Genomic DNA, 18,315 nt, shown 5'->3' on the forward strand with positions numbered 1-18,315 from the left:
CTGCAGCCCTGCTTTGGCCCCCAGCCAATCCCTCCACCGCCCTCCACCCCACTCCCTTTGAAGGCTTTTGGGGAAACTCTAGAGCTGGGGTGTTCATGTGTGCTCTGGCTCCAGGCTAGGGGGCTGTTATCTAGTTCAATCACCATCACCAGCTCCTCCACTCCTGTTGCTGCGGGACCCGTCGCTCTTACTCACCTGCTGAGGCGCCCTTGCCCTTTGCAGACACAGTCTTCACGTCTCCTGAAAGACAACACCCAGATCACTGTTTTGACTGAGCCCTTAAACAGCAGGAGCCCACAGGACGGTCCAGCCTGTGCGTGGACCTTCCGTGGGGCTTGAAGGAGGTGTGCCCCAGGGACCTCGTGGAACAGCCATGTGCAGCAACATCATTAACTCAGTCCTCACCGATCTCATACTGCAATAATTATGTTGATGAAGACTTGGCTTGGCGAACAATTCACAGTGGACAAAAGTACACTGTAATAAACTTTTGTGACCTGAAAGCCCAAGACATTTTTTGGAGGACATACTAGGGGTGACCATGGCATTCAAACAATAAATGTGCTTGTGAGAAATGACTCTTGATTTCTTGGTTAAAAGGCTTTGCACACAGTTTCCTAACCTGGGCTGGGAAGAAAAGAACGGCAAAGATGGGCCTGGAGAAGGGCTGAGCTTGAGTCTCAGATGCTATACCACCACTGAGTTTGTGGGCGTGTGTGAGATTTTCTGGAAAAATTGTTTACAGCTTTCACCAGGTTCTGAAAAGGGTCCTTTGGCTCCACAACCCCACCTTCACCCTTAAAATGTAAGGAGCTGCTAATTTAGAAGACCAAGCTTCAGATAATCAAAGAATAAACACTTAAGTATCTCGGAAAAAAAAAAAAGGAGAAGAAGACTTAGTGTTAGACGTTGAGAGGATTGTAACTCATTTCATTTGCATTTAAAAAAAAATGTTCTGTGGCTTAACTTTTCTCTTTCTTTACTGAGCTCCCTGAAATTCATGATTTCGAGAGATTCACAGGAACCACCATGTGAAGAAATATTGTAATCCAGGACAGAATCCAGGTATTTGGGAAGAAAAAAAAGCTAGCAAGTGGTTTGCAAAGCTTTTTTTCTGAGTTCTGAAAATCATGGGAGGACTAGTAAAGGTGAGAAAAAAAATGCCACAGTGGACTTTAGATGTGCCAGGGAAAGTCTTTGCTTCCATGATAAGCACACACAAATCAATAGGGGAGTTTGGGAAAATGCAGCCTCTGACGCAGCAAGTCTGGTTTAGAGCCCAGGGCTCCGCATTTCTAATATGCTCCTGGGTCTTATGATGCTACTGGTCAGGACCACACGCTGAGGTCTGAGGTCTCAGAAGACAGATCAATGACAGACGGAACGGCCAAAGTGGACAGCGATCAGATTTGCTCTTACCATTAGCTTCTGACACTAGGTAGGTGTCGGTGTACGCAGCTTGTTTTTCCTTTTTTAGGGTGTCCTCTGAAAAAGAAGCTGTGCACACAACCCGTGATGATCCCGGATCTTCTCTCCCTGTTCCCCCACCCACATCCTTTCCCGCTTGCAGAGGTGGAGGTTAGCCTGGTAGGAAGAGGGCCCTGCTTTCCTGGGGTTAACCACCCCCAGTCTGGGCCTGGGGTTAGGTAACTTCTTATTGCCCAAAGACCCTTTTGAGAGCTCTTTGCTGGAATTTTCCTAGCTTGTCTGCATTCAAGGCAGACCCTGGGACACTACTCAACAGACAGTTTTCATTTGAATGGAATGACTGTGGTTTCATCATTCAAACGTCTCAAATCACCTTGCTAGGACATTTGCCTACACTGTCTTTCTTCCAAAATCCGTCTCATGGGCTCTTACGTACTTGCAGTGACACTGGCTGGGGAGGCTGTAAAGACCTTCCCACTGTCCTTGGTCATGATCAGCAGCTCCATCTCCTTCTTGGAGGGTGTGTTGTCCTTCTCCAGGATCAGGAATTTACAGTCCTTGTGCAAGAGGTCATCGTTCTGGACATTTGTGGTGCTGGCTGGAGAGAAAAGAAGTGGGTGATGAGGATGGAAAAAGTAGAGGGAAAGGAAAAGAAGTAACCAGGAGAAGAAGAAAAGGAGGGTGGAGGAAAGGAAAGGGGTAAGTGGGTGTGTCTGAGGGGCTCCTGCTCTAACTGATGCTGACAGTCATTACTAAGAAGCATCTTGGGGACCAGAGACATCTTCATGTCTCTGCATGGCTGGGCCTGGCCATCAGGAGGTTGGGTCAACATCAGAAGCACTGGAGACTGGCCTGAGGGGCTGCCTCCCACCTGGACTCTATAGGATCTTCTGTAAATGGGTCAAAGTTACTATGCCAGGTAGGCCCTTTTTAAATTAACTGAGTAGGTTCATAAAGTCCCAAGTGCGTGCATGCTGGGGGAGCTTTTCCCGACCACCGCATCCAGCATGCACACACCCCTGTCTCTACCACTTCACTACGTCTGTCCTTCAACTACGTGTCATTTTCTGTAATTATCTTGTATATTTCGTCCATTTGCCTGTTATCAGCTTCCTCCACTGGAACTGTCAGCCTGGTGACAACGGGAATCTAGGCTCTTTGTCTGTGTCTGCATAGTGCGTGCCTGTTCAGTTGTTGTGTCAGACTCTTTGCAACCACATGGACTATGTAGCCCACCAGACTCCTCTGCCGATGAAATTTTCTAGGCAAGAATACTGGAGCGGGTTGCCATTTCCTCCTTCAGGGGATCTTCCAGGGATAGAACCCTCATCCCCTGCATTGGCAGGTGGGTTCTTTACCACTGAGCCACCTGGGAAGCCGGGCGCTCAGAACACTGTCTCACACAAAGCAGGTACTCAGTAAAAACAGGTTTTGGATGGATAACTTGTTGAATGGAGGGAAATACACCAGGATCAGAGCAGCGGAGAAAACAGGCTATCATGTGTCATGTGCCCCAGTTGATAAAGATGCCACAGAAAGTAGGGAGGGTGTGGCAGCTTCTAGGGGGCACCCTGGTCCTTGTGATGGGGCTTCCAACAGGGGTGGGGGCTGGGCTATGTGGGCCTGACCTTGGGCAGGTGTGGAGGGTGAAGCTTCATGGCCCCCTTGGACTGGAAGGCCAAGGTAAGGTGAGAGGCACACCCAGCTGCTCACTCCTGGAAATAACCAGGAGGCCCTTGGGTAAGTCCCCTTTGTAGACCTCAGACCACCCATGGGTTATGTCCCCTCCTGCCACATGTAACTAAGGAACAGACCTTCCTGTGTGTTGGCCTGCCTCTGGCAGCTGGCGACAGCACTTACCTGCAGAAGTGGACACCCCAGTGCTCACAACAGTGGGACTCTGGGGCATATTTTTCTTCACACCATATGCTGCAAGACAAGAACCACTGAATGAGTGAGGCACAGGAGGCAGCTCCATGCTGTGCAGAAGCAGCTGACCTGCCCTGGCAGACAGGCAGCCTCCCCAGGGGAGAGGAAGATAATAGTGAACAATAATAGTGAACAGAATAATACTGAATCATGAAATCCACTCTCTCTAGCCATGGGGACAACAAAACTTAGATGAAACTTTGTATGATATAATCCTCATCCTTGGAGGATTGTTCCAAAGGCCACCTCCTCCATGAAGTTGTCCTACACCGCACCCCCCCAGCCCCGCCCATCTACTTCCCTTCTGAACTCCTATAGTACCAACACCTGCTCAGCAAAGCTTGATTCATGCTTTCTTACAGGATCCCCCAGGTGTTTCATATGCATGAGACGTTCACTCTTTGTGACTCCCTGGACTGTAACCTGCCAGGCTCCTCTGTCCATGAGACTTTCCAGGCAAGAATACTGGAGTGGATAGCCATTCCTTTCTTCAGGGGATCTTCCTGACCCAGGGATTGAAGCCAGATCTCCCACACTGCAGGCAAATTCTTTACCATCTGAGCCACCAGAGAAGCCCTCCAACTAAACAGTAAGCAAGTTGAGGATAAAGCCTGAGGCTCTTCTGTCCTACCTCCCCCAGGTTTGCAGAGGGGTGCACTATAAAGTCAGCCAAATGATTGATATGCAGTGACAGTGGGCAGTTAAGGACAGTGGTGAGACATGGAGACATAGAAGACACACCCCCAGCAAGGCTCTCACTCATGTCTGAGCCAGAACTTGACTGAGATTGGCATCTCTGGTCAATGTATGGAGGGTTGTTTCTTTGGTGGGAAAGGTCAGCTGACTTTTGGGGACATTTTGGTCCCTCTAATTCCATTGCTGAAAAGGGCTATTGTGAGCTATAGCTGCAAAGAGGTGTTGCTTCCCAGCGCCTAGGCTCCAAACCCCAGTTACACACCTGTGGAAGTGGTGGCCATGCCATGGGACAGGGTGGATGAGCTGGGGGCCAGATTGTTCTGCATGCCGAACACTGAGAGGAATTGAGGACAGGTGAGAGCAGGTACATAGACAAGGCCCTCTAAGTAAGGCAGCCAGTCCCAGGAACCCCCTAAACCACTTTCACGATGAATGCACTTGCACATGACAGAGATTCTGAACCTTCTCAGTTCCCACACTCTTACTGACATGGTAATTTTTTAAACACTGCTTCTTCCCTCCACTGCCCCACCCAGAAAATTCCTAAGCTCCATTTATTGAGCAACTTAGGTCCACACAACTTAATAGTAGTAATTTGCATAGGGTTTAACAGATGTTGCTGTATGCTTCAAAAATTTCAAATATCCCAGGGGTTCCCTTCTCTGCAGGACCTTAGGGTGCCTTGGTATACAGCACGGGAACTGCAGATTCAGACACAGTGGCTGAGGCACTAACAGGGCAGGACCCTATTTTTCCTTCTGACTCAAGCACGTAGAAGTCCCCTCATTCCCAGTAGTATTTCAAAGGCTGATTGGTTGTCTGTTTTTAACAATGTAGAAGCTCATTCCTCCCTAGTTAACAGCTTCTTGTATTCCATCCTATCTGGAGTTTAGGGCACAAAATCCAACATCAGCCCACCCTCCTCAGTCAGGACTTTGCAGAGTAAACTAGCAAAGGCAAGAGGAAAAAAGCTTGAATCTGGTATCTGCTGGGTTTGTGGGACACTAGTTAATTGGAGGTGTTGATATCAGAAGTTAAGAAGGCCAAGGAAAATAAAAACGGCCTACATCACTATGTGATATTAGTCATGACAACACAGAAAGAAGGCAGATTTCTTTAACAAAAGAAATGGGCTGATAACTTATTTACATATAGGCTATGATGATATATATGGAAAAAGAGTGAATAAATCCTTTAAAAAGATTATATATCTGTATTGGAAGCAAAGCAGTAACATTGTTTGAGCCCCCAAGGAACTACAGCATTTAAGATGTGGTTAAGTTCTTTCTAAATTAACAATGCTTTCCACCTAAAAATGTCCCGAGCTCTGCCTCACTTGGTCCCTTTCCTTCCATCTCTCCTCCTCTCCTACTAGATAAAGGACAGGCACAGAATAAGCACATAAGTGCAGCCTCTGGCCCCCTTTCCCTTGGAGGCTGAGCTGCGTCTGTGATGGAGGGCAGGCTCTGTGCCTTCTAACGCAGCTCCTTGGTTATTGCTTTTGCGCTGCTGTGTGTGTGTGTGGAGGAAGTCCTCATGCTCTTGGTCAGGAAGAACATCTTCCCTACAAACCATTCCATTTCCCTCACTAAGCAAGAGCAACCATTTTTTTTTTCAAGCTGGCAAGCACTGACCTGAGGAGCTGGTGCTGATTCCGGGCTGCAGAGTTGGGGAGCAGGAGGCCATGTTATTTGGAACTCCAAAGACTGCGGGGGAGGGAAGAAGGTTGGTGAGAGTACATCCACACAGAACAGGGGCAGAGAAGCACTGGAAGAAAGGCCAGCACTGCACTGTGTTACATTATTGTTTTTAGGAAAACCTTGGGCTCCTGCTTTGTAGCATGGAGCCAATCATTAGTCCATGGTGTGCCTTGGGTCATAATAGCCAATGGGCAGCCGCAGGTTGGCGGGGCTTTGAATGGACATCGATTCCAGCCAAGCCCTTCTTGTTCGTGACCGCTTCACAGAAAGAGCACTTAAAACCATGAGAAGTTAAATGATCTCTCAAGTTTACACAGTTAATCCTTATATTTGTTTTCATGTTCTTTCTCATCATATATAGATATATGTGTGTGTGTGTGTATATATATATATATATATATATATATATATTCCACCAGAGTAATCAGCATAGGAATTGAATTGAAGTTCCAGTGGAAATCTTGGGATGCTTGGCCACAGGAAGCCCTTCTAGGAAGCCATGGGGATGGCAAATGCTGGTGGGGCTGTTCAGCTTCAGCATGAGGTGTGGAGGGGTCGGGACAGGGAGGGGCTGTGCGCTGGGAGCCACAAACCTGATCCTGCAGAATAGGCATTGGTGTTGAGCAGGGATGAGCTCTGGGTTGTGATGTTGTTGTGATAGGTGCCCATGGAGGACCCCGCTGGCAATGTGGAGGACCACACATGGGAGGGAAGGTTGGCATCCAGGATGGTTGTATCATAGGTGCCAGACACTGAAACACACACACACCCCAGTGAGACAAATGCATTCTCTGTGCTGGGGGAACCCAGTGGGTTTGGTTTGCCAGGACTTTCCCAGTTTTAGCCCTGAAGGTCCCTAGTCCTGGCAACTCCCTCAGTCTAAGGAAATGGCAGCAGTTGGTCATCCCACTTCTGTCTGAAATCTTGTTGCTGGTGAAAACCTGATCTCTTGGGTCAGAAATTCTTGCTGGCTCTTGGTGAAATTTGAAGTAGGTAAATTTTGCTCTAGGGTCCACCCATTTCTCCTTCTAAGCCCCCCCGCCCCCCACCTCCCAGTGCACTGTCCCCGCTAATGGTCTCTCTCTCTCTGTTGCTGACTCCCCTTCACAGATGCCGTGGAGCTATGACTCCTTTACAGTAGAATTCCAGACAGCAGTGCAGGAAGGGAAGTCCTCAGTTCTGAGGCCACTCTGTACCGGTGGCAGCCTTCTCCTGTTGAATGCTCCTTAAACATTTCTTTGTGCCAACCAGACCCAAGGGGCATGTTGTCACCCTGAGTGGCATTGGGTGCATCTCAAATCTGAAACCAATTCTGCCTATTTGTTACCTGAGAGGGAGTTAGCCACACAGGTCACAAACTACTCCAAGGTTTTGGTTTTATATTGAAAAACAAAAGATCACTATCTCAAGGTGTTTTTTTTTTTCCAGTAGTGAGAGGAAAGCTTCACCTCATATATAGCAGAACTGGCTTCTCTCCTCACCTCCCCCCAGGGACCTGCTGATTCATCTCTCTGCCTCCCACAGAACCCACCTTGCACTTGGCAGGCACATGATGTATGAGTGCTGAACTACACTCATCCTGCTTGTCTTCCCCTCAGTCTACCCTGCTCATTGCCTTTCCTCAGTGCCTGGTGCTTGGAAGAGGCAGTATATAATAAATGTTTATCGGACGAGTGAGTGAATGACAGAAAACATCACAACTTTCCCCAACATTCTTCCTTTGGGGAACCTGGCCAACACATTCCCAGGATATGTCAAGAATTTCCTGGGAGAATCTCTAGGCTCTAGAGCCAGACAATGGCCTGCACGTGGGAAGGCTGACCAGATGGAGGTGAGAAGGGTGCAGTCCACATTTTCATGCTGCAGGAAGAGCAACGCTCAGGGTTTTGTGAAGTCTGCTGCATCCTGAAAAGCCTGCCTGGGCACACCTGTCACCTTATTCCCTTCCTTCCACAGCAGCCTAATGCTGAGGGGCTTACCTGACTGTGAACTCGCTGTCACCACCTTGGTCTCCACGGTGCCTTTCTTGGGGATGGGGAGTGTGTTAGAGGAATTCCGGGTGGGGCTCACGCTTGCTGAGCGGCTCCCTTTGAGCAAACGCTTGACGTCATCCAATTCTGTCCCTGAAAGGAATCCCCCAGTTTTTCATTAGGCTTGGGATTCCTTCCCAAGTCCAGCTGCAGTGGTGAACATTCATGGCACCCTGAACACTGGGGAGAATGAAGCATCCACTTCACCTGCTGGAACATTTCTGGTTAGCCTTGTCATTTCTGCATCTTGTCAATTTATAGCACTGATTAACCTGGCACTTTGTAATGTTAATGGCCTCATAAATCTAGTGGCTCTATAAGGAGGTCAAAGTTCTTCGTAGATATTTCCTAATTAGACATCACAGGGAAGATTCTGTGGCTGGAAGACCCTGTCATCCTGGATCGGGGGGAGCATTCACACCTGGGATAGCTAGAGAACAAGACCCCTTGAAACAAATTGTTCAGCAGTGGTCTCATCCCAGGCAGAGGTTGCCTCGGGTGTGGGGTCTTTGACCTTGTATGCTCTGAAGTGTAAAAAGGAATGTGTGGCCCATAACTCTCAAACATTATGCTGCTTTCCTGTGAGTTAATTTCCAGGCCCTCCAGCTGATAGGATTTGCAATGAGGTGACTCAGTGGAGTAAAACATGCTGCGCCTCGCAAGGTGGCAAACAGAAGAGGAGGGCGGCATCGTGCAAGGGCAACGTGTGAGAGGAGGCGTTTGCTGATGACATGCGCCGGAGGACCGCCCAGGCACCCCCGCCCCTGAGGGCTCCAGACTTTGTGCTCAACAACCCCCTCCCCAAGCCTGGAAGGACTCAGATGAGACCGTGTCAGGCCTGGAGTTGGACCCCACGGCTCAGGCCCTGAGCTCTTGGGACCAGTCCCGATCTCTGAATCCTGAGCCACCCGAGCCAGCTCTTTCTCTTCCTGGTCTTTGTTCTTGGCTCCCACCCACTTGGGCTCATTTCAAAATGGCAGACAACAGGAGAGCAACGTGGTCAACAAACAGAGACGTCCGAGATAACCAAGTTCGGACTCTCACACTTCTGCCTTCTCTGGTCTTAACCACCCCTTTGAGGCCCTCCTGCTCCTTTTCCTTCAGGTGTACTGAAACTTCCTCCCTTGTCTCTGCCCACTCATCTCGCTGAGACCCTCCTTTACTCTCCCTTCAAGCGACTGACTAGCCTGGGAAGACTCCTCTGGCCCCCACTCCCTCCGTCCCTGAGCTGGTTTATTGTCTGTGAACTACAGAACAGCAGGGCCCAGGACTCACTCAGCTCCTCACCCTGCACTCAGCCCTGGGTCCCTGTCGCAACCTTAGACGTGTCGTTTATGACACGAGGGACTGCGCGCACAGCAGTAGCCCTGGGCTCTTGGATCCCTCCCAGGACGTGAGCACTTACAGCGGGTAGACGGGGACGCGCTCTGCAGCCGAACTCGGATCTCGCTCTCTGCACAGGGAAGAGACGGAACAGGTGTGAAAGGAGGAGCTGGGCTCACAGTGCCCCACACTGAGCTCTGAGCTGCAGATTCATCTTTGGGCTGCTCTGTGATCCAGGGACCGAAAACCTAGGTGTGCCCAGCATGAGTGCTGCTTAGAAAGAGGAGTCCTCTCCTTATCCCAGATCACAACTGCCCCCCACCCCCCACCCGCCGCTGAGAGCAGAAACCACAGGCTGAGCCTGGAGGCGCCATCACAATCAGCAACAACCAACCCCTTTCCTAGGGCCCTGGAGAAGGAAGTGGCAACCAACTCCAGTATTCCTGCCTGGAGAATCCCATGGACAGAGGAACCTGGCGGGCTGCAGTCCATGGAGTCACAGAGAGTCGGACCCGGCTGAGCGACTCACAACTTCCTAGGGCCCACTCCCCTTTACCAGAACCAAGCTGCTCTTCTGTCTCCAGGGTTTCTCAGCCAATAGCAAGAGAATTCTAGTATATTCTTAGCCATCTTGGCCTTTTTAGGGCAGCAAGTGAGTGATTTAACATCCTAAGTTTCAGGAGGAGCATCAGCATCAATCAACTATGTGGGTGGTTGGTATGTGCCTAACTTTCCAGGCCCCTGGGAGGCTTAGACTGACCCTTACGAATGCCCAGGGCCTAGGAATTCTGCCTTCAGCACTTCCCTGACACACTCCTTGCCACCCTCACCCTCACCCTCACTGAATAAATCACGGGCAGCTTTCTCCAGGACCACATTCCCTGCTAGGGCCTTATCCACAAGCAGTTGTGGACAGTGCAAAACTCTCACAGAGAACTTCGTCCCCTGGAACAATGAAAAAGAGGGGCTTGTGCTCATTTTTGTTTGTTTGTTTTTTGCTGTGTAAATGCAATTACAGCACAACTTGTTAAAGTCACCCAGGAGACTCGACGTGAAATGAGATGTGATGCTAGCACCTTCAGACAATCCACAGCAGAGTGAACCACTGCACACGATTGCTAGTCTGCTGTCAAAAATCCACCCTTCCCAAAGGAGACTGCCAGGTGCTATAGGCTCCTTGAGGTCAGAAACCATGGCTTATTCATTCTTAACTCCTCACTTTCCCTGGCTCACATCTGGACACACGTTAGATGCTCAGAAAACACTAATTGGATGAACTGAACTGAACCCAGTGACAGAGATTACCTCGTGTTTGGCTCCGTCCTCTGGTAGAAGAAGATGCTGAGAAACAAAGAAAAGTAATATTAGGCATATATAAGAGGTGGCATGCTAAATATCTGTGACATGGAGGCAGACCTATTTGGGTGGGGGAGGAGGTTTTCATAGTGCATTTATATCCAGATAGAAACCTTTATGGATGGTGGATGTTTAATAAATGATGCCCACATGGCCAAAGGGAATAGAAAATTATGTAAGCCCTAGTGTGTTTAGGGTGCTAAGCTAGCAAATGAATGTTAAATTGGCTCACACTTAGAATGTTAACTAAGGTAATCACGATCCATTTGGACTGGTTGATCACATTGATCAAATTTATCAAGAGACTGCCAGGTCTTTCCTTTAGTTTTCTGTTAGAGACTGTCTTGGTTTTTGCCCTGTAAGCAAGTAAATAAATGAAATTATAATCATTCATATCATCAGTTCTTATGTACCGTGGGAACCCAAGAATACGGACTCAAGATTTAAGGTCCCACCTTGGGTTTCATTCGGTTAAAATGTGCCCCTTTGAGGTAGAGGTGCTGGGATGTTTGATATTTGTGTATTCTCACCCCTGCTCCCCTTTGTAGGAAGGTCTCTGTGGGTCCTGTGGAAGGGAAAATCTATGGTTGTTGCCTGGCCTTAGGGCTTATCTGCCCAAGCCTGAGCCTTGTGTGAGAAGCTTGCCATTTCATGAGCAAAGATTTTTGACAGCAAACTGATGCATCTGACCATCCATCCCCTTAAGATGCTTCAGGATAAAGAGCCAAGGTCAGCAGAGGTCAGACTCTTCTAGAAGAACCCACTTAACTCATGATGTTAACTCATGATGTTCCCTCTCCATCCCTGCCAGGCTTGACCGACCATTTCTTTAGAAAATAAGGGTAGGACATACCAAATTCCTTCCGAGGGTACTCGGGGGAAGAGTTGCCGCTGGAGCTCCCTGGAGAAAGGACAAACACTTAGTACAAATGGCCATTTAAGCCCAAATAACTTCCGAGAGAGTGGGTCCTTTCTGCACCTCTGCAGCCTGGGTGTTCAGCCCAGGATTTAAACACATTATGCCCAAGGGACTTGCTTGTGGCACTTCCTCCTGGTCACTGATCTACTTGGGTGGGACAAGGAGTGAACAAGGACAGCTGTTTGAAGTTGTTCAAATTTGAACAACTGTTTCATTTCCTTTTTGTTTTTGCTTCCTCAACTCTTGCCCTATGCAGTGCTGATGCCGAAGACCCATCTCTGATCAAACGAACACGCTGTCAGCACCAGCAGTTCTCTGACCTCGTGCGACTTGTTCTGGAGGTGGGCCTCGTTAAGTGAAGAGACCAGTGCTGGCAGAGCAGCAGGGTGCACTTGTGGTGATCCTCTCCACCTGGCCTGGACTTAGGGTTCTCCCTACCTTTGGCAGCCTTGGGTCAAAATCATTTACTGGGATATCCAGAAGCACGATATCCTGTTTTTCCATCACTAGTACCCATCTCATTCACTATTAGACCCATTTGCACCTGGCTTGTCTGTTATCCACTAAAACTTTAGATTTATATAGATCGCCAGGAATTCCAGTAACTTTAGGAGAAGAGCCCAGATGTCTTCCTCTCACCTCCTCCTTCTTGATCATGAGCTTGCCCCCTCTCTCTCTGACTTAAATGGCATTGCCATTGACTCCTCCTTTCTGTGATCTGGCTCTTCTTTCTCCATTTTCCCCCAAACTTTATCTTTCTGTGTTCCCTTCTGCTTTTGAACTCTCTTCCCTGACAAACCCCTCCAGTTTTCCAACTTCTACTAATAACCCTTTGTGGATAACCCCAAACTGGGTGTCTTGCCTTGACTTCTTACCTGAGCTCAAGTCCTATGTGTCCTATTGCCTGCGAAGTAGCCCCACCAGAAAGTCATGCCAGAGGCTCTACTTTAGGACAAAATAACTGAATTTATTCAAAGGGTGAGAGACGTTACTGAGGGGAAAGAGTAGTTCTTTCTTAAAGTCTGTGGGACCTGTACCTTCATATGTTCCATGGCGGCTGACATGAGTCTTCCTCTCGAAAGTTGAGCCTGGTGAGTTCGGCAGAGTGGAGGCAGGTGAATGAGCCCTCCTGTAACTGGAGGTGGAGGCACTGCCTCGCATGCTCCCACCTACAAGTGGGGAAAGACATAAACCCTCAGAGCACTTCACAGGGTGACATACAGTTATACTAGGTACATGCAGTCAGTCCTAATGAAGGAGGGCCCTGTGGAGGGGCCAGAGGCCTTTAGGAGAGCGTGACCGAAAGGGTGCTCAGAAATGGAGGTGGAATTATTGCTGCTGCCCTTTCCCAGAACCCTGAAAGGCAGGGAGGTCCTTTCTGTCTGTAGCCAAAGTGCATGGAAGTGGAGAAGCAGGTTGTTTCCTAAGGACCTGGCCTGTAATTGTAGACCACTGCTGGGTGCACTGGAATACAATCCCACATGCAAATATTTCTCCACAGGTAAGGACATGTGCAGCTCTTGGGCAGCTCAGCTGTTTGCATATCTTGTGTCATTCCAAGATTTAAAAAATGACTTCGGACTCACAGACTTAGAGAATGAACTTCTGGTTGCAAGTGGCGGGGGGCATGGAAGGGGAATGGGGAATGGGAGTAAGGGATTGCTAGGAAGTTTGGGATGGGCTTCCCTTGTGGCTCAGTTGGTAAAGAATCCGCCTGCAATGTGGGAGACCTGAGTTCGATCCCTGGGTTGGGAAGATCCCCTGGAGAAGGGAAAGGCTACCCACTCCAGTATTCTGGCCTAGAGAATCCCATGGACTATACAGATCGCAAAGAATTGGATGTGACTGAGCAACTTTCACTTCACTTCACTTTGGGATGGACATGTACACACTGTGGTATCTTAAATGGATAACTAACAAGGTCCTACTATATAGCACAGGGAATTCTGTTCAATGTTATCTGGCAGCCTGGGTACCAGGGGAGTTTGGGGGAGAATGGATACATTTATATGTATGGCTGAGTCCCTTTGCCATCCACCTGAAACTATCACAACACTGTTAATTGGCTATGCTCCAATATAAAGTATAAAGTTTAAAACTATAGTTTTAGAGGCAATGTGCGTGCATATGTGTTTTCCCTGCTTTGTTTGTTGTGTTTCAATTGAAAGTTACCAGGAAATATTATTTCTTTGGCATCTACTGGGTCTGTGTTGGATATTTGCCCAGTGGAAACTCACATAGTCTGGGGTTGTATGTCACCAGATTTCCTTAGCACAGTAACCTAACCGTTAAGTTTCTTTTGTTGTTTTGTTGTTGTTAATGCAACTGTAAACCCTCAGACATGCATACCCTTTTCTAAAAGAAATGAGTTAAAGAGAGTAAGTAGTTCAGCAGGAAAGGAGTCACCTCTCTAGGAAAGCTTCTTAATTATGTTATTTTTATTGGGGACATAATGACAACTGATCCCATTTGAAATAGGCCTCACAGCTCTTCGGGACATTTGGAATGGATGACAAACAGTGGTAGTGATCCCTCTCCCTGCCCATCTGCCCTTCCCCGACCCCTCCCACCAGCAGGCACTTACTTGAGTTTATGTAGCCGCTGCTGCCATGTGTCAGGCTCTGTTTCTCCAGCCGGCTCCCTCCACCCAGAGATCCTGTTTTAGCATAGCCATTGCTGGTCCCCCCTTCTGCAGAAACGAGGAGCAGGTGACAATCTACAAGTGGACTCAGCAACCCCTCTCACCTGCCTTCCCTGGCTTCTCACTCATGACCTCTTTGGGGTTTGGGGCCTCTTTCCCACCAGCACCACACGGATCTCATTTTGTTTGTTTTTGATACAAAGGTCAAGAGCAAATATTCTACCCAATTTAAAAAGAAAGTTCCCAGGGTGGTTGCTGGTTAGGATAATTTAAATATTAGAAAAGTCAGCAAGTAATGAAAACTCCTTGAGGCCAGGGCCCAGGTTGGACTTTTGTGAATGCCTGGCCAGTGCCCTGGACCTGGCAGCCGCTGGAAGTGTCAGAGGGCTGAGTGACAGCTCTATGAGGATGGTGTTTCACCTGGCAGCTCATCATGCTCCAACCTATGTGTGGATGCGGGGGCTTCCCACCCTGTCCTGAACCAGGATTCCCAGGAGGTACAGGGCTAGCTTGAGGGCTTGGATCTCCATTATAGAATCCACTAACCCCAGCAACCTCCTGAGAGAAGAGTAGATTCAAACAGAGGCCTGACTACGGTTCCCTCCTCCCAACCCAGGCCCAGGCTGGAGAAGATGTCTGATATTTTAGTGTCCAATCAAATCTATAGAGACAGAAAGCATATTTGTGCTTTTCAGAGGCCAGAGAGAGGGGAAGGAGGATGGAAATGTTCTAAAATTAGATTGTTGCAAAGGGGCCACACGACTCTATGGATGGACTAATGACCATTGAATTACACACTTCAAACTGGTGGATTCTGTGGGAGATAAGTTAAAGTCAACACAGCTGTTAAAAAAAAAAAAAGATTTCTGATAGTCTGGATTTGCTGGACTGATGAGTGAGAGCTCATGAAAAAGATTATATGTGGAGCCCTTCGCACAAGCCTTAATGAGAAGAAAGTTCTCAAAATAAGTCACTTACTTGGTGGTAAGGATGTAAGTCTTGTAGTTACTGTTTCTGTGATGACTAGAAAGAGACAAAGAAAAGATGAGATCTTATGTAATGCATTGAAATTCCTCTACTTTGGCAAGGCCTCGCATCTTTCATAAGCTCAGCACTTTAATGAGGTTCAAGGTAGATTTTTATACACTTGGGCTTCAAGGGATTTGATCTGACCCACTGTAAAAGCAAATAGGTGCAATAACAATGGGACTTAATGTACCTGGAAAATAGGTTTATATTTCTTTGGGACCAAAAGTAGTTAGTTACCCACTGATTTGAAAAACGAGTTACCGTGCATTAATGTCTCTCATCTAACAATTAGATCTCGCCCAGGCCTGGATTCACCTTTGAAGCAGGATCAGAACCTCAAGTCACTTTTCTCTGCACTGTCCCTTCTGAACAGTCACCCAGTCCAGCTGAGGCCAGTACATCTTCCTGGCTGATTCCACTGTGATGTGGACAATGACCTTGAACTTCTTTATGAATTTGGGGGTATCTCAAGGATGCATAATTCATTCTAAAATCTTCAGGGCCATGCCTGAGTGTGAGGACATGTACGAAGGAAGGGGGTTGATAAGTCACATTTGGTGCTTGGTGAAATCATGGACAGGTGAATATCTAAGACAGACTTGAGAATCAGTCCGTTTACCTCCTAAAATGGAAAGGGAAGTTGCTCAGTCGTGTCCAACTCTTTGCGACCCCATGGACAATAGCCTGCACCAAGCTCCTCCGTCCATGGGATTTTCTAGGCAAGAATACTAGAGTGGGTTGCCATTTCCTCCTCCAGGGAATCTTCCCGACCCAGGGACTGAACCCAGGTCTCCCGCATTGTAGACAGACACTTTACCGTCTGAGCCACCATGGAATGGAGAAGGTGCCAAGTGGTGGTGAGTCTATGGAGGTCATAAAAGTTTTTTGTGTTTTTTAAAAACACCAGTTAGAATAAAGAACTCTTGCCTTCCTGAATCACTCTCTCCTCTACAGCAGCATGGGGGGTGGGTAGATTCTGAAACCATAACCAGGCCAATTTTGTGCTCTGACCGTGACCATCACCAACCACTACCTCCCTCTCGGTTGGACATCAAGGTGCCCCTATTTAGCTGAGCCCCCTGTTTTCTGAAATCACACTTCTCATGCATATGTGTGTGCACAAGCCCGAGCATATGCATATATGTGGTATGTATGCAGGCATAGCTCATGAAACAAGAAAAGGATGAAGAAGATGGTGGGGTATCACCTTGTGTGCTGGCAACTGCTCCCTCCCACACGGGTCTTACTGCTCCCACCCGTCACCCTTTCTTTCTACACCCTGCGTGTTCCTATTAGTTTGGTTGTCTTAGCAGCAACATGGGGTTATTAAAGGAGCAGAAACAGCATCATATGCATAAAAGGAAATGGTTGTAGAGACAAAAATGGCAGCTAGATTTGAATAATAGTCCTTGAGCTTTCACTAAACCTCTTGTTGTGTGTGTGGACTTGGGATTCTATGACACATAAAAATAAATTATTTCTTAACTTAGAGTTCCAAGTCTGTGGACGCAGAGTTGTTTTTTTTTTTTTTTTTTTTTTTTTAAGAGATATATGAAAGTCACAGGATAGATGAAAGAGTTAGAGCTGCTAAGGGGACAGTTTAAATGTCTCTGAATTTATCATTTGGGCAGTTTCACAAAAGAAATGTGCCTGTTTTCAGTTTTCAGAGTAGATTGCAACTGTGACACCAGTGTGATTCCAACTTCGTCCCTGCAGTAATGGGGATACTATTCTTTTGTATTTCCATCACCCTGTATCCCTAAATAAGAACACAATTGAATAAACTCTAGCAAATTCATTCAACAGGATATTGTGAAATCATTAAAAATGCTGGTTAAAAAACTGTAACATTGAAATGGCACTTCTGGTCTTTTGAAGAAAAAATGGAACACATTTCGATTACAAGTGTATTAAAAAATCAACAAAAGCCTTCTTAAAGGAAAAAATAAAGCCTACTTAGGAATACATTAAAAATTACACAGTGAAAAAAGAGCAAAAAAACTAAGAAAAAAACTAAAAAAAACACATAAAAAATAGAAAAAAAGATACAGTAGTTGTGGTAGAATTAGGAATGACTTATTACTTTTTCCAAACTTTTTATTACTTTTATAATGACATTTATCACACTCTTACTTCGTTCAGTGACTTCAGTGCCATCTCTTTTGTTCTTCTTGGTTACATCCATATCATCGCCACCTACAGAAAAAGCCAGAAACCAGGAATAGCCATGTCCATTACCACCACTTTTCATATATAGTATAGGTCCCTACTATTCAGGCTGAGAACTAAAACTGGATTCCCAGAATTCAAACCATAATTCTTTCATATGCATATATTTTAATAAGAGTCATTCCCATTTCTTGTATTAGCTAGGAAGTAATTTAATAGTTCCACCTTGGATCTTACTCTTTTGTACTATCTTTTTTTTTCAGGGTCCAGTTGACCAGGTTGCACCCTGCTGAGCATTAAAGGTCTTACATAGATCTGGCACCCTGACATTTGACTATAAAACTTCCACTTTTTGCCAAGTAATACAATATCTCTCAAAGCACGTGGTGCTTTCAGCTAATTCATTTTGATGTATCCCACAATGTTCAGTGTTCTATACAATGCTCTGTGAATAAGAGACGTTCATGCTTCATTATTTAGAGTTCAGATGTGAGAATGATGTTTGATGGGTTGAAATCAGGATAAAAACCATTTTGATGGTCATACTTGTGTGGAACTTTATACTTCACAATATGAAATTTTCTCTTTAACACAACAGCCCTAATATGCTTCTTTACAGACTTAGGTAGGAAAAAAAAAGAACAAGAAAGTCAATGTAAAATCTACTGAAATATGTAGAAAAAAATCTGTACAAGTCATCTACGTTCTCCCTTCACTCTTACTCTGGGCAGAAAATCACTGAGATCTTGTTCACTGTGTCCTGAAGCGTGGATGGGATGAGGCAAGGCTGACTTCAGGGGTGGGGCTGGGCTGGGCTGGGGAGGGACACAGTTCAGGAGACCAAGGTAAGGATCCCTGTTCCAACTGGGTGCTTTTGGCTGTAGTTACCAGTCTCAGGCTCTGCAAGGACTTGAAACCTGGCTTTCCCTGGGGTTCTCTCTGCCCAACCTTCCTTTCCTCCTACTTGATCTTTTGGGTGCAGTTCAAATCGGGATTTTAGAATTCTGGGGCAAGCTACTCCCACCCAGGACACCCCTTTCTTGAAGCTCTCTCCTTTCAGTCTTTTTCTCCTGCCTGGTGACTTTACGGTCTACT

At 47.0% G+C, this 18,315-nt stretch overlaps 1 protein-coding gene across 1 annotated transcript in view; it reads right to left on the minus strand.

Moving 5' to 3' along the window:
- The window catches only part of COL17A1 (collagen type XVII alpha 1 chain), a 46,981-nt gene that overhangs the window by 25,024 nt on the left and 3,642 nt on the right, over positions 1-18,315 (minus strand). The window contains exons 2-16 of the mRNA XM_065920105.1: positions 17,185-17,247; positions 15,001-15,045; positions 13,966-14,070; positions 12,419-12,550; positions 11,316-11,363; positions 10,412-10,447; positions 9,189-9,236; positions 7,733-7,876; positions 6,347-6,505; positions 5,688-5,759; positions 4,316-4,387; positions 3,289-3,357; positions 1,865-2,026; positions 1,420-1,497; positions 196-240 (exon numbers count right to left, since the gene is read on the minus strand). Of these exons, the coding sequence (XP_065776177.1) occupies positions 196-240; positions 1,420-1,497; positions 1,865-2,026; positions 3,289-3,357; positions 4,316-4,387; positions 5,688-5,759; positions 6,347-6,505; positions 7,733-7,876; positions 9,189-9,236; positions 10,412-10,447; positions 11,316-11,363; positions 12,419-12,550; positions 13,966-14,070; positions 15,001-15,045; positions 17,185-17,236 (1,267 nt within the window). The 5' untranslated portion in view covers positions 17,237-17,247. The remainder of the gene's footprint in view (positions 1-195; positions 241-1,419; positions 1,498-1,864; positions 2,027-3,288; positions 3,358-4,315; positions 4,388-5,687; positions 5,760-6,346; positions 6,506-7,732; positions 7,877-9,188; positions 9,237-10,411; positions 10,448-11,315; positions 11,364-12,418; positions 12,551-13,965; positions 14,071-15,000; positions 15,046-17,184; positions 17,248-18,315) is intronic.

The sequence above is a fragment of the Muntiacus reevesi genome, chromosome 2 (genome assembly GCF_963930625.1).
Source record: "Muntiacus reevesi chromosome 2, mMunRee1.1, whole genome shotgun sequence".
NCBI classification, from domain to species: Eukaryota; Metazoa; Chordata; class Mammalia; order Artiodactyla; family Cervidae; genus Muntiacus; species Muntiacus reevesi.